The 16,242-nt window shown below is 46.0% G+C and overlaps 1 protein-coding gene across 1 annotated transcript in view; it reads right to left on the minus strand.

Moving 5' to 3' along the window:
• ltk (leukocyte receptor tyrosine kinase) overlaps positions 1–16,242 on the minus strand; it is a gene marked incomplete at its 3' end in the record, with an annotated part of 101,998 nt that overhangs the window by 12,353 nt on the left and 73,403 nt on the right. Inside the window, exons 19-21 of the mRNA XM_084309368.1 lie at positions 9,363–9,427; positions 625–754; positions 312–409 (exon numbers count right to left, since the gene is read on the minus strand). Of these exons, the coding sequence (XP_084165494.1) occupies positions 312–409; positions 625–754; positions 9,363–9,427 (293 nt within the window). The remainder of the gene's footprint in view (positions 1–311; positions 410–624; positions 755–9,362; positions 9,428–16,242) is intronic.

The following is a 16,242-nucleotide window of genomic DNA, read 5'->3' on the forward strand; positions in this document are numbered from 1 at the left end:
GACATTTGATTTGAGCTCGTCCAAATAGAACAGTTCAAGAGTGCTTCTATCAGCCCAGTGTTTCATTTGAACTCGAAAGATCAGTTGAGTTGAGGTAACCCTCCTTTTCAACAATGTTGAGTTATTACGTTTGCCAATTCAAATCGGTTGAATTAAATTGAAGGTTTTGTCATGCAGCAGCGATGGAGCCTGTGTAGCCTGTGTTTTCACTATTCAAACATGATACAAAGATTTGACCATGTGTTTCAAGCGCTTGTCCTCATTATGCAAAGAGAGCGGCCTGACAGGAGCAGTGAGTTGTGGGTCTGAACCTGTGTATGAAGTGGTTCTCTTCCAGGTAGCGGCAGCCAAAGGCGATGTCTCTGGCCATGTGCAGCAGCTCCAGCATGGTGAGAGAGACGGGCTGACCCTGAACACACAGGAGCACGGCATGGCATCAGTGGACACCAAAACACGTAGCTCTGCACAGTGTTGCACACATGCACGCACATAATGTATGCACAATCACACACACACACACACACACACACACACACACACACACACACACACACACACACACACACACACACACACACACACACACACACACACACACACACACAGGTTGTGAGGCACACGTACAGCTCTGGGCCTGTTCTGTCTGAGGAAGCTCTTCATGTCTCCTCCAGTCATCAGCTCCAGCAGGATGAAGCGAGGCAGGATCTGCAAACTGACTCCGATGCAGCGGACAATGTTCTGATGGCTGAACTTACTGCAGACACACACACACACACACACACACACACACACACACACACACACACACACACACACACACACACACACACACACACACACACACACACACACACACACACACACACACACACACACACACACACACACACACACACACACACACACACACACACACACACACACACTGGGTTAGTAGGCCTTCTGACTGTATACTACACTACAGTATACATACACACAACTGTATACTACACTACAGTATACAAACACAACTGTATACTACACTACAGTATACATACACACAACTGTATACTACACTACAGTATACACACACATCCATATACTACACTACAGTATAACACATACACAAGTGTATACTACACTACAGTATACATACAAAACTGTACACTACACTACAGTACAGTATACAGTGTGTGTGTGTGTGTGTGTGTGTGTGTGTGTGTGTGTGTGTGTGTGTGTGTGTGTGTGTGTGTGTGTGTGTGTGTGTGTGTGTGTGTGTGTGTGTGTGTGTGGGGGGGGTGGGTGGGGGGGGGGGGGGGGGGGGTGTAGGAGAACATGCACACTGCCGAGTCTGAAGTCTGATAGCAGATCAGCATAATCAACAATACCACTAAGCCGAGGTAATGCATCTATGGTAAATGGCTGGATTCAGCCCCTGAACCACTGGCTGCTAGTCTCGCCTCCTTTTGAATCACTTGCATGTTGCGATGCCCTGATTGGCGCTTTCGCGGGTTGGACCTTCAACCAGGCCAATCAGCATCATTTTCAGAGTCTATTGTCAGGTCTGTTGACCGGAATAACAATAACACCAGGCCATACTGGAAGCCTTTTCAGACTGAATAATGAAGTCGGAGTATCTATGGTAAGGCCTGAACCAAAGAAATTCTAATAGTCACAGGACCTTTGTTGACTAATCCACCAGTCCATTCAATCGACCTGTAAAATAAATAATGTAAACCTGTGTTTATTGCATCATTGTCCTTCTGCAAATTAATGCATTCATTAGAAGAACCACCTCTTCTAATCAATGCTAATTAGACCAAAGCATTATGCATTTGTCATTTAACAAGAAACAACTCATTCTGCATTAGAACAAGGATGTGAAGCAGCCACTATAGAGAGCAGACTGGCTAACAGTGAGTGAGCAAGTGAGTGAGTGACTTTGTGGGTTTATGAGCTGATTTGCATCTAAAAAAAATACTACCAGTGAAAGGTTAACCTTTTGTAGTGTGGTAGTGATAGGTTAACCTTCTGTAATGTGGTAGTAACCCCTTTGTAGTGTGGTAGTGAAAGGTTAACCTTCTGTAGTGTGGTAGTGAAAGGTTAACCTTCTGTAGTGTGGTAGTGAAAGGGTTAACCCTTTGTAGTGTGGTAGTGAATGTGTTAACCCTTTACAGTGTGGTAGTGAAAGTGTTAACCCTTTACAGTGTGGTAGTGAAAGTGTTAACCCTTTGTAGTGTGGTAGTGAAAGGTTAACCTTCTGTAGTGTGGTAGTGAAAGGTTAACCTTCTGTAGTGTGGTAGTGAAAGCTTAACCTTCTGTAGTGTGGTAGTGAAAGGGTTAACCCTTTGTAGTGTGGTAGTGAAAGTGTTAACCCTTTGTAGTGTGGTAGTGAAAGTGTTAACCCTTTGTAGTGTGGTAGTGAAAGGTTAACCTTCTGTAGTGTGGTAGTGAAAGGTTAACCTTCTGTAGTGTGGTAGTGAAAGGGTTAAGACCAATAGGGAATGAGTGTCACAAACACATTTCTAGAAACCCCTCTGACCCCCAAACAATTTTATAAACATGGTTTCTGGGGGTTAAATATGCAGCTCGTATTTTATTCAGCCTCTGGCCTCCCTACAGTTCTCATGGTTCCAGGTATTCCTAGATTCTAGAGTTTCCCAACATCCGGTGTCATACCCCTGTATTCCAAATCCAATCTCATAAACCATGACTGGTGTTTGGCTGCAGACCTCCTGTAGCTGCATTCCCACAGTGCAACTGCACAACAGTAAAGAAATAAAAAAGAAAGCTGCCAAATATTCAGACTCTGAAGGGACATTATTCCGTGTTTCTGGTAACATTTTCTGTCAGCTCCGTGGTTGCCAGCTCTGTGTTCGCCCAGTTGGACTGACTAACAGACGGGGGAACTGTAGCCAACAAATGTGTCCAAAAAAACACTCATGCACGGTCCAAATGATGAGAAATGTGTTAAAATCAAACACTATGATTCCAGATGGTAGAAGAATCCGGTCAAACAGGTTAAAAGACAAAGTCCCTGCACGGCCATAGCCTTGCTGCAACAAGGCTTGACAAATTGAGAGCGATAGGCTTTGATAGCACGTCAGCCAAATGGGTCAAGTCCTACCTGGAGGGAAGAGAACAGGTGGTAGACATCAACGGCACCTTGTCCTCATCCCTTCCAGTGACATGTGGGGTCCCCCAGGGAAGCATTTTGGGGCCTCAGTTATTTTTTTATATATATTAATGATATGGATATGAAATCTGCATGCGATTGCAACCTGTTCCTGTTTGCTGATGACTCAGCACTCCTGGTCTCTGACAGGGATAAGTCAAAAGTTGAAAATGTCCTGAGCATTGAACTGAAAAATATCTGCTCTTGACTCAGTGACAATTAATTGTCTCTGCATCTCATAAAAACAGAGGCCATACTCTTTGGGTCAAATGACAACCTAAATAAATCCATGGTTTTTACAATCAGAGCGAGTGATAGCATTATTGCGGATAAAGAGGAGGTCACCTATCTGGGCTTTATTTTAAACAACAAACTTTCTAACGAAGAATATGGCACTAAAATTGATTACTAAGGTAAATAAAAAAAACAAATTTTTATTTAGGATTTCCTTTTTTATTAATAGGAACTCTCTGAGGACCCAAGCTGGAGCCTTCATTCAGTGTCACTTTGACTACGCTTGCACTTCATGGTACAGTAACATCTCCAAACCATTGAAGACAAAGCTCCAGACCTCCCAAAATAAACTTGTGAGACTCCTGCACAACATTCACTCTTGGACTCATCTAACGCCAGCTCACTTTAGCAGTCTGGGATGGCTCAGGGTTGAGGAAAGGGTACACCAGCTTAAATTGCTTCTGGTTTTTAAGGTACTAGAAGAAACGGTCCCCAAGTATAGTAGTCAATTATTTTAATAAAGTAAGTGATGTCCACAAATACGCCACAAGAGGGAGCCCCACAGACCTGGTAACTCCGCAAGTCAGGACATGCATGGGAAAAAACGCATTATTTTACTATGTGGAATACCCTGCCAACATCCCTTAAACCAGGGGTCAGCAACCTTTTTGACATGAAGTGCCAGTTTGAAATATAGTTGTAACTAGTGTGCCATATCAACAATATTCCATGCATCGTAATTTTTTTCTTCTCATAATCAGGTATTTTTAATGATAATTTTTACGTTATTACATCATTATTGTTATTGTTATTATTAACAATAATATTATGATGGTTGTATCAACCCTAAATCTGACTTGGGGGGGGGGGGGGGGGGGGAATGCAGACAAACAGCTGCATACAGTGCGACCATTTCACTCACATTTGCCCATTCATTTTTGGACACATCCAAAATGCCACGTGGGCTGCCTCCACCATCGGTGTGTGTACTGTACGTGTGCTGTACTGTACGTTAAACAGTCTCCCTTTTAACATGTGCAATGTTAAAATGAAATAGAAAAATAAAGAATACAATTTGTTGATTAATCCCACTGGTCACAAAGGTGACCGTAATAATGTTTTTGTTATAAGGCTCTGAAAATGTTACTGAATGATGTATCAATGTATTTCAGTTTAAGCTGCACACCGGAGCATCTTTTAATCCTGCTGTTTGCTGTTCTCTGATATTTTCTGACATTTCGTTGATGCGTCGCTCGACACTTCGAGCTGACATGGGGATAGCTTTTATCCTTGATTTGATTGTCTCGTTGTTTGGCAAGCCTTTGAAGTTACAAATCCGCTGTGACTTTGTAAACAACAATTATGGAATGACCAATTTCAGAGCAAGAAAGTAGACGCTGGATACAAGTTGAAAGTCAATGGCTTCAGGTTCTCAGTCGATTTATTCAGCAGGGCACCAGCGGTAGAAATACAGCAATATCACAGGATACAAAGAATCTCTCTGACACACAGCTTGTCCTGTCGTGTGTGTGTTCTAATGTCAAGATGTGTGTCTTATATGTGTTTCAACCGAATCTAAATGCTGTGATGTGATTTGCTTATCACTACCTGGGTAAACTGGTTTGGTCTCTGTCTGCGTGAGGTTCTAATGGGTGAGGGGGTGTGAGCTCTACTTTCGGTCACCTGCAATACTGGGTGTGTGTGTCATTCATCAGTGTGTGTGGTCCACTTAACCAGTCTGTCTTGTTAGTTTAGACAATGGTCACTGTGTGTGTGTGTGTGTGTGTGTGTGTGTGTGTGTGTGTGTGTGTGTGTGTGTGTGTGTGTGTGTGTGTGTGTGTGTGTGTGTGTGTGTGTGTGTGTGTGTGTGTGTCATGAAACTAGTGTGTGATTAGGTCAGTCTGTGTGGATTGTGTCTGGGTGGATTAATATTATTTATCTAGCTAGTTTTAACTTAATCTTAACTTGATTGGCCATATGAATGAATTGTTACTTCACCTTCAAACAAAACATCTGAGCTACAGAGAAAAGCCTCCTTGATATACTCGCCATCAGTGAATGGCTTTCCACATTTCGCAATGCAATGAGCAATGCGATAGCTTGCTTCAGTTGCGTGGTTTTTAGCAGTCGTGAACACTTTGAGGGTGCTGGCTTGCTTTCCATACCTGGCCACGGCACGTTTAATCGATTCTGCCTTATCCGCCTGATCTTTGAAACTTTTTTGATGCTTCGTCTCAAAATGGCGTTTCACACTACATTTTCTAAACATAACGTACACACAGCACGGTCCTTCTGACACACAAACCCGTAGTCGTCTGTTCACGTGGGCTGGAATGCCCGAATTTCCTTTGCTTTAACTTTCTTAGCGGGGGTTGCCATCATGAAAGATGGCACATACAGAATGCAACCGCAGCACTGTGTGATTACCTGGGAACTGCGCGCGGGCGCGGGAGGCCAGCTGACAGCTACAGCTGAGCACCATGGGAACAGCTGTATAGCTGTCATAGGGGTGTGCAAAACAGTCGACTTACAAAAAAGAACCGGTGGGAGGATTTTAACAAGATAAATGCGACAACAGTGCAAAATATTTCACTATAATATTTCAAAGCAAAGTACGCGGGCCTAGGGTTGCCGACCCCTGCCTTAAACTCTTGAACTCCCCTCTCGGATTTAAATCCGCCCTAAAATCATGGCTCAGCAGCAACTCAAATTGGTCTTAATTTGGTTTTTATCTCTTTTATGATTAGTTGCTTTTAAGTGTGTGGTTAAGTGCGGTTTTAAATTTATTTTAACATTAGTTGACTTTATGAGTTTTCAGGTTAGGTGTTTTTGTACTTGGATTTAGGGTGTCCTGTCTGTGTACATGTTCTTTCGTGTTTTCATGCCTTTTTATGTTCTATGTAAATGGACCACAATGGAAACAAGCCTATGGCTTTATTGTGTCCTATCCATTTGACCAGCGTTTGACATTGTTGTTTCAAATGTTGTTTTACTGTTGTGTTCAATAAAGTATTCAATCAATCAAAAAGGCTTTATTCAACACAGTAAAATTGCAAGACAGTGTTTGCTGAAACGTTGGTATTATAATCGATTCAATCAAGCGACCCTTCCATTTTGAAGTTCTTATGCGGTGCAGCCTGTGCCTCTCCAATCGAACACTGTGCTCTTTCACCTCTTCACTGTAAAGTTAAAACATTAAAAGGACAGCACTAATCCTTTAGCTACTTTCACATGATGTCACCACCCCCCTCTGCAGCCATTCCATGCCCCCCCCCCTACTAAGCATTTAGTTTAATTCAGTTTAATGGCGAGAGTGAACAATGCCAAAGCATAACTCACAGCACTAAATGGCTGCTGCGTGATCTGTGTGTGTGATCAGATGTACTGAGATCTGATGTACTTAGCATACTACTCAGCATTCAATACCATAGTCCCCTCCAAGCTCGTAGTCAAGCTCAGAGACCTGGGCTTGAACTTCAACCTCTGCCAGTGGGTTTTGGACTTCCTGACAGGAAGACCATAAGTGGTGAGAGCAGGTAACTGCACCTCCTCATCCATCACTCTCAACACAGGTGCCCCCCAGGGCTGTGTTCTGAGCCCCTTCCTCTACTTGCTTTACACACATGACTGTGTGTCAAAGCACAACAGCAACACAATCATCAAGTTTGCTGACGACACAGCTGTGGTGGGCCTGATCTCTTGACATGGACCACACACATTGACAGTGTAGTAAAGAAGGCACGGCAGTGCCTCTACTTCCTTAGGTGCCTAAGGAAGTTCAAAGTCAGTCAGAAGATCCTTAAGAACTTCTACTCATGCACAAGAGAGAGCATCCTGACTGGTAACATCACCTCCTGGTTTGGGAATAGCACCGCACACGACCGCAGCAGACTGCAGAGAGTAGCCCGATCAGCCGAACACACAATTGGAGGTGGGCTTCCCACTCTCCAGGATATTTACACCAAGCGTTGCAGGGCCAAGGCTAAGAGAATAGCGAAATACTCTAGTCACCCAAACAACTGCCTCTTTGCACTGCTGCGGTCAGGCAAGCGCTACTAGATTCTCATGGCCAGTACAGAGAGACTCAGAAGGAGCTTCTATCCCCAGGGCCCAGGAGTTCAAAACTTTTAATCCCTATCTGATTCTATCAGATTTTTAAATCCCATTTTTTGTGATCCAGGATCAGACAACTCGGCCTACGTACTCTTCCTCCTCCTCTGACCACCCGTCATACTTACTCACCACCGAACGGCGGGAGCAAGCAGAGGCGGAGAGCTTGCGCCGCAAATCGTCCACCACCAGAGAGACCGCGCCCGTGGTCGGGGGTCTGTTGATGGGGACGTCGGGGCCGGAGATCCTCCTCACGAGTGAGGGGCGCTCAACGGCCTCCGGGCGGCATGCACTCGGCGCCGCACGCCACCGGGGCTCACCCTCCCGCTTTGATCGCGGGAGTAGGGAGCCTTGAGGTGAACGGCGGAGGTTGTAAGGAGGAAGCGCTGGTGGAGCCCCAAGAAAGGCTTCTCGGGTCTTGGTGGTGATGCCATCTCGGTAGAAACAGCAACAAGAAAAAACTGTAGCCAAACATTTCCGAATGAAAGACGAGTGAAGGAAGAGTACGGCCACGCTCCTCGCTTATGTACATAGCCGGAAATGGCCGTGGCCGGGCAAATGAAGGTGCATGTGGCAAAAGCTTTCAGTGATACAATAAGTATTGATGAGATAGTCCAGTAGAGCAGAACGGGAACAAAAACTAAATGTAACCTATCGACGGTGGGAGTTCTGGCGGTGGTTCTGAGTGAACAGGGAAGCTTTTAGACCGACAGCAAACAGGGACACGGGGGTCAGGAAACAGCTTTAATCCGCACCACAACATGCCGGCTCCAGTGCGTAGTCATATACTGGCTTTTTTTTCAGGAAACAAAATAGTGCCAAGTACAGTAATAGCAGCATTGCAAATGCAGGAAGGTGCTGGTTTGTGTTGGAACTGGATAACCCATTTGTCTACATGTTGTGGTGTGGATTCAAACTTTTTGGTTTTGTGACCCAGTTTGCTTTCTTGTTCGCCACAGCATCCATTACACTCCTGGCTAGTATTCCATACAATTTAATGTCCAAATCCAAATTATCCCTAAATAACACTGCAAAACCTGACTTGCACCTCATAATGTCATACTCATGAACGTCCCACCCAGTCCTGAATGCTCCCCTGCTTGTATAATTAGCTGCAATTGATTTCTGCTTCTATGCTCCATATATTTTAGCACAGCTCTGCGGGCGCACAGACACACACACACACACACACACACACACACACACACACACACACACACACACACACACACACACACACACACACACACACACACACACACACACACACACACACACACACACACACACACACACACACACACACACACACACACACACACACACACACACACACACACACACACACACACACACACACACACACACACACACACACACACACACACACACAAATAGTGTAATTCGCTAAGCCAGTATAATAAACAGCAGCTGGGGGGTGGTCTCCAATACAAGCAGGAGAGCATGTTTGGCTGTGAAGCAGCTGAGCCAGCTGATTGACACTACGCTATGAGAGGGTTTGTGTTTGTGTTTGTTTCTGGTTGTGCTTGCCTGCTGCCTTGCACATGTGACAGATGTAATGTGTGTGTCTGTGTGTGCGTGCGCGCGCGTGTGTACGTGTGTGTGTGTGTGTGTGTCTGTGTGTGCGCGTGTGTGCATGTGCATTATATATATATATATATATATATATATATATATATATATATATATATATATATATATATATATATATATATATATATATATATATATATATATATATATATATATATATATATATATATATATATATATATATATATATATATGAATGGTGTGGTGTGTATATGTTGTTTGAGGCCCAGAGTGTTTCACCACAGAGCACCTCATAATCAGCGCCTCCATCAGGAAATCCATCTCGTCCTGTTCAGAGCAGATCTCTGGAAGAGTCTGTGGAGCAGAAAGACAGAGACACCCAGTAAGAGCTTTGTGTGAGTGTGAGTGTGTGTGTATGTGAGATGGTAAGAGCTTTGTGTGCAAGGCAGTAAGAGGTGTGTGTGTCTATGTTTGCACTTCAAGAAATGACAAGCTTAGTAAGTGATTTTATCTTCGTTGTGCTTATTTCAAGATCATATGTATTATGTAGTGATCTTGTGCTTATTTCAAGATCATACGTTATTTCTCCCTGCTCCTTTTCGCTCATGGAATGTACAAATTGAGAAGTGCTTTGATTATGAAATACTTTTTTTCTTTTATGGAACTGTGCATTACTGTGCATTACCATGAATGGAACAAATACAAATTAAATGAAAATATGTATTACGTAGCAATCTTGTTAAAATTACTGGCATATTATTTAGCTTGTTTCAAGAACAGTACTTGTTTCAGAATAATGTAACTAGCTGATCTTATAATGAAATAAGATGATCCTAAAACAAGTTTATTTTGTGTGTGTGTGTGTGTGCGTGTGTGTGTGTGTGTGTGTGTGTGTGTGTGTGTGTGTGTGTGTGTGTGTGTGTGTGTGTGTGTGTGTGTGTGTGTGTGTGTGTGTGTGTGTGTGTGTGTGTGTGTGTGTGTGTGTGTGTGTGTGTGTGTGTGTGTGTGTGTGTGAACACGTGCGGTGATAAAGTCTATACTTCACAACAGGTTATATTTCTATCTGGATGGAGCTTACAGCACATGGAACATTCTCAAGGCTGATGACGAGCCAAGGAATGATTGGAGGAGACGTGTTTTCCCGCCATCACTGTTCTCTACGACCATGATGATTTAGCAATATGCTAATATTCCGTCCTTGGAATTATGCAGATTCATCAGACAACAAACTTACTGCCACATCACATTTTCCGCTAGGATAATCGGACTCTTTATTAAATCAAATACCTTAAAATTGGAAGATCTTATTGATCTTAGCACTGCAATAATAATGTACAAAGCATATAACCTCACTTCCAAGTTGCATTCAGGAGTTGTTCCAAACTAGAGAGAGCCGGTATAAACTTAGGGGAACTTGTGTATTCAATATTGCAAAGGCAAGGACAAATATAAAAAGTCGATGTCTGTTAAAGGGCTAACATTATGGAATAACTGTGACAAAGAAGTAAAAATGTGTAGTTCGATACATACATTTAAGAAATTATTCAAATATAAGGTGATACATAAATATAAAACCTTATTATTATCCTAATTATATTTTATTATAACATCAAATCAAATCAAAACCAATTTATTTGTAAGGCCCGACAACACACGTTATATATCCTACTGGCCTCGTGTCTCGCTCTTCGCCATACCGAGATATATCTTTATCTCCAGTACCTACTGTACTTCATTAACAAAAACAATGCACCCATGCACTTGACCAGGCCCCGCCCCAGTGTCCCCCTATAAGTTCAAGTTCAAGTTCTTTAATAGTTGTCATACAGAAGTACAGAATACTTTCATACAAAATGCTTCTTACTGTTACGCTCCAGAGACTGTGCTAGACAAGATAGTATCAAATAACATAATAACATAATATAGCATGAATTTAGAAGAAGAAAATGAGGTCACAGTTGTTCGGTATAGACATATGTACAATGTTCTGAGTTACCATATAATATACAATACACAATACTATGCAGTGTACTAATGTACAGTACTATCTAGTGCAAAGCAGAAATGGGATGAGGTACAATTTTAGGTACAATTTACAGTAAGGTGTACGAGTTGTAGTGCAATCCTTCATCCATAAATATAAAGTGTGGGGAGTGGGTGCTACAGTGTGTTTGTTTAAAGTGGGTGTGTGCTATAAAGTGTGTGTAGTGGGTGCTACAGTGTGTTTGTTTAAAGTGAGTGTGTGCGTGTGGATGTGTGTGCTATGTGTGTTTGGTGGTTGTTGTTGTGTAGTGTTCATTCATTGTTCGTTTAGCAGCCTGATGGCCTGGGGATAGAAGCTACTTCTGAGTCTTTCTGTGCTCGCCTTGAGACTCCTGTATCGCTTGCCTGACGGCAGCAGTTCAAAGAGGCAGTTGTTCGGGTGGCTCGAGTCCTTAATAATTCTCTTAGCCTTCCCCTTGCAACGCTTGTAGTAAATGTTCTGGAGGGTGGGGAGCCCCCCTCCAATTGTGCGTTCGGCTGAACGTGTCACTCTTTGTAGTCTGCTTTGGTCTTTTGCAGTGCTATTCCCAAACCAGGAGGTGATGTTGCCGGTCAAGATGCTCTCTATTGTACATGAGTAGAAGTTCTTAAGGATCTTCTGGCTGACTTGGAACTTCCTTAGGCGCCTGAGGAAGTAGAGGCGTTGTCGTGCCTTCTTCACCACACTGTTAATGTGTATGGTCCATGTCAAGTCCTCGGATATGTGGGCTCCGAGGTACTTGAAGCTGTTGACTCTCTCAACCGGTGCCCCGTCGATGCTGAGGGGGCTGTAGTCCTTGACCCCCGACCTCCTGAAGTCCACAATCATCTCCTTTGTTTTGCTGACGTTCAGGGAGAGGCTGTTTTCCTGGCACCATCCCGCCAGGACCTTGACCTCTTCCAGGTAGGCCCTCTCGTCGTTGGCAGAGATCAGGCCCACCACCACTGTGTCGTCAGCAAATTTGACGATTGTATTGCTACTCCGCTGAGCCACACAGTCGTGTGTGTACAGGGAGTAGAGGAGGGGACTCAGAACACAGCCCTGGGGGGCCCCTATGTTGAGGGTGATGGATGAGGAGGTGCAGTTGCCTGCTCTCACCACCTGGGGTCTGCCAGTCAGGAAGTCCAAGACCCACTGGCAGAGGTCATAGCCCAAGCCCAGGTCCCTGAGCTTGGCTATGAGTATGGAGGGGACTATGGTATTGAATGCCGAGCTGTAGTCGATGAATAGCATTCTCACATAGTTCCCCTGCCTCTTGTCCAGGTGTGATGCTGCTGTGTGCAGCACATGGGATATGGCGTCCTCCGTGGACCTGTTGGGGCGGTATGCAAATTGCAGGGGGTCCATGTTGATGGGGAGGGAGGAGCAGATGTAGCCCTTTACTAGCTTCTCAAAGCACTTCATGGCTATGGAGGTGAGAGCTACAGGGCGGTAGTCGTTGAGGCAAGCAGGCTTGGATTTTTTGGGTACAGGGATAATAGTGGACTTCTTCAGGCAGGTGGGGATGACAGCCTGTTCTAAGGACAGGTTAAATATGTCAGTGAATACTGGGGCCAGTTGGTCGGCACAGACTTTTAGGACGCGGCCGGGGATGCCGTCCGGACCTGCTGCCTTCCTGATATTCACTTTTTTAAAGGTCCGCCTCACCTCATGCTCTGTTACCCTGAACACTGCGCCTCCATCAGCAGCCGACCCCCCCCCCCCCCATTGCCGAGGCTTGTGAGCTGGTGTTGTTATTACCAGCATCAAACCTCGCATAGAAGGTATTGAGGTCGTTTGCTAAGGAGATGTCACTGTTCAGTTTGAGGGAGGCGCCTTTGTAGTCTGTCATCGTTTTGAGCCCCTGCCACATAGCTCTAGAGTCAGCTTGTTCAAACTGGAGTTCAATTTTATCCCTGTAGCGCCGTTTGGCCTCTGACACTGTCCTCCTTACGTTGTGTTGCGCCACCTTGTGGTCATTCATGTTGCCTGCCACTAGGCCGTCATTGTATGCTTTGGTGCGCTCTCTCAGAGCTTCACGGACGGATTTGTCTACCCAGGGTTTTTGATTTGGGTAAACTTTCATTTTGGTAGTGGGGATTGTTTCTTTCACCCTAGTACAGACATAGTCCAGCACTGTCTCCGTGTAGGCATTAATGTTATCTGTGTCGCGGAATACAATCCAGTCTGTGTTGTGAAACACTGACCGGATCGTATCCTCTGACGTCACATCCCATTTCTGCACCTCTCGCGAGACTACGGGAGTACTTTTAATTCTTTGTCTGTACTTTGGTGTAAGGAAAATGGATGCGTGATCTGACTTGCCAAAGCCACTATCAGAATGAGCCTTGTAGCCACCTTTAAATTGCGTGTAACAGTGATCTAGGATGTTACCGCCTCTGGTGTTGCAAGTCACATGCTGGTAGAAATCAGGCAATACCTTTCTCAGATTGGCGCTATTGAAATCTCCCAGTACTAAAATGGCGGCGTTAACGTTCGTCGCTTGTATACTATTTACCTCGTCGTGGAGTCTGGAGAGCGCGGCGTTGTTGTTGGCTTGCGGTGGAATATACACTCCGACCAGGACGATCGCCGTTAACTCCCTCGGGAGGAAGAAAGGACGACACTTGATGGTTATATATTCCAGTTCTGGGGAGCAGTGGTTGGATAATTCCTTCACATTCGTTGGATCACTCCAATTTTTGTTAAACATGAAGGCAATACCTCCACCACGTTGTTTACCGGACTCTGATTGTGTCCGATCCTTCCTATGGATAAAGAAGTGATCCGCTGGTTGAATCGCGTGATCTGGAACCTCCGGTGTTAGCCATGTTTCGGTGAAGCAAAGGACATTGCAGTCCCTAACGTCTCTTTGATATTGAATCCTTGCTCGGATGTCATCCAGTTTATTGTCTATTGATTGTACATTGGCTAGCAATATACTGGGAAGTGGTGTACGGTAAGACACCGGACATGGTCATACTCGCCCTTCCTCTTTTTTGTTTCCATCATGGACGATGCAGTGCACTCCATGAACTAGTTGTTATGAAATGCAGAAGGAAATTGAACAATGTTGGGTTTTCGCCGGAGATTTGCCAGCCCCTGGAATCTTCTCGGCACATTCTAACAGAGCATCGGGCCTGTCCTGGGGTTTCTTCGTCTTCTGACAGCGGATCGAGGGACGTCGCGCGGCGGCTAGCTGTCGTGGCTAGGTCGCGCTCAGGTAGGGCCTGCGCCACCAGGCGTCAATGCTGGCATTTGTGATACTGCTCGTTGTCCCGTGAGACAACCGAGTTGTGTATTGGCGCAAGGGGTAGGATATCTGGGTAAACGTTGTCGTTTTCCCGGCTATCCTGGAGCGCGCGGCTAATGCTATGCTACGATGCTGGGTTACTGTTCCTTTGATCCCTCGCCGAGGGCTGTCTTTTTAAAAAGGTCTTCCCTCCTCTTAACCATTCATGCTGACGGTCAATCGGTGTCTACTGTTGGGAGTTTTGACGGGGCTTGTTTACCTTTTCATGGGTGGATGGGCTGAGGCCTAGGGCTGGTGTGCTTTTTGTGAATCTATGAATTGTGTGCGGGACTGGTGTTTCTCTGGTCTGCATCCCCTTAACATTGTGTGTATGGGCTAGCCCATTCTGCAGTGTGTTGGTGGAGTTTTAGTTAATTTATTCATTTACCCCTTCATGGGTGCACACCACAGTGGAGGTTGCTGCATTCCTACTAGTGAGGCAGTGCTTCACTAGTAGTAGTTTTTGTTGCAACCACCACTGGTGCTCCGTGCTTGTGAAGCAGGTGCCATCAGTCCTTTGCCTCTGGCATGTTGGAACGGTGCCCCGCCTGGCCGACGCCATGAGGTGAGTCGGCCTGGCAGGTGGCTGGTGGGCTGTTAAGCCTATACCGCCACGGTATGGAATTAGCAGCGACTAGTAACTTTGTTCGAGTTGCTGTTTTTTCTGTCAAAAATTGTGTCGGGTGGCGGGCCATGAAGGTCAGCCAACGTCGAAACATCCGCAAGGTTTTGACGTTATTAGCTTTGACCTAGCCGCAAGCTATAACCGCAGGGAGGGCTAGGATGCTGTCAACGCTTGTTTACAGACATCTTGGTTGGATCAGTCTCCCTTTGAGGGGGTGAGAAGTTTTTTCCCTCCTCAGGGCTCCCCTCTCCGCAGAGGGACTTTGGTCTTTCCGTAGGAGCGCGGGTGGTATTTGACCTAGGCTCCACACCGCCTCACACCGCGCAGCCAGAGGTGAGATCACGGCCCTCAACCAGCGGCCATGTTTCCCCCGCCTGAGGTACCCTGGGCACAATGTCAACAGGTGACCGCAAGGCCGACAGCCTTGGCGGCCGAGGGATCGGCTACATTAGATGAGCACGCCCTAAAAGAACGTCGCCGTCTAGCTGTGTGCAGCTTGCTCTCCTGTCACTCCCCCCCCCAACACCAGCGGGATAAGGGCTCTGATTTGTTTCCTTTGGTTGCGGGTCGCGTGTCTTCAATGAAGTGCAAGCGGCCCCACGTTTCACTTCTCATGGGGACAGGGGCTGACACCCAGTTGATGGCTGAAACTGGGTCTGTCCGTGAGAATGTTGTGCTGTCAAGCAGCTCCCACGCCACACGTTCTGCGTCTGTGTTTGGTTGAGCCTGGTGTTACGTCTGTCAACTACAAAGGTTGTCAGCAGGGGGGCTCGAGACCTCTTGAGGCAAACAGTGCGGGTTCCCCTGACCTCGCCTTCGCCAGGCCGGGTATCACGTTAGTGCCTCCCACTCCCGGAAGACCGGCAGTGGTCTGGCAGGCACGCGTGATTTGGGTGGTAGTAATATCACTGCAGGGCTACGGTGTGTAGGAACCCACCCTATCGGGCAGTGTGGGGGCCTCACACCTTGCATGTCCAGCTGTAGAACAATTCCTCAGCAGTCCATGCTGGAGGGGTGTTCAGTGGGGGAGCTTTTGTCACCTAGTATGATGTCAGCTTCTCCCGTATCAAACCGGCCCTTTCTGTCGGGGTCCCCCCTTGGGTGCGATTGCCTCGTGGGTAGTGTCAGGGTCCGATGTCCCGACTCCACGGAACGCTCTGCTCGCGCGGTTAGCGGGTCCAGGGTTGGCTACGCACAACGGGCGGGACCGGGCCGCCTATCTACGGTTTCTGGCGAACCAGCGCCAAGTG

This window comes from Notolepis coatsorum (assembly GCF_963971535.1).
Source record: "Notolepis coatsorum genome assembly, chromosome: 3".
Taxonomy (NCBI): Eukaryota; Metazoa; Chordata; class Actinopteri; order Aulopiformes; family Paralepididae; genus Notolepis; species Notolepis coatsorum.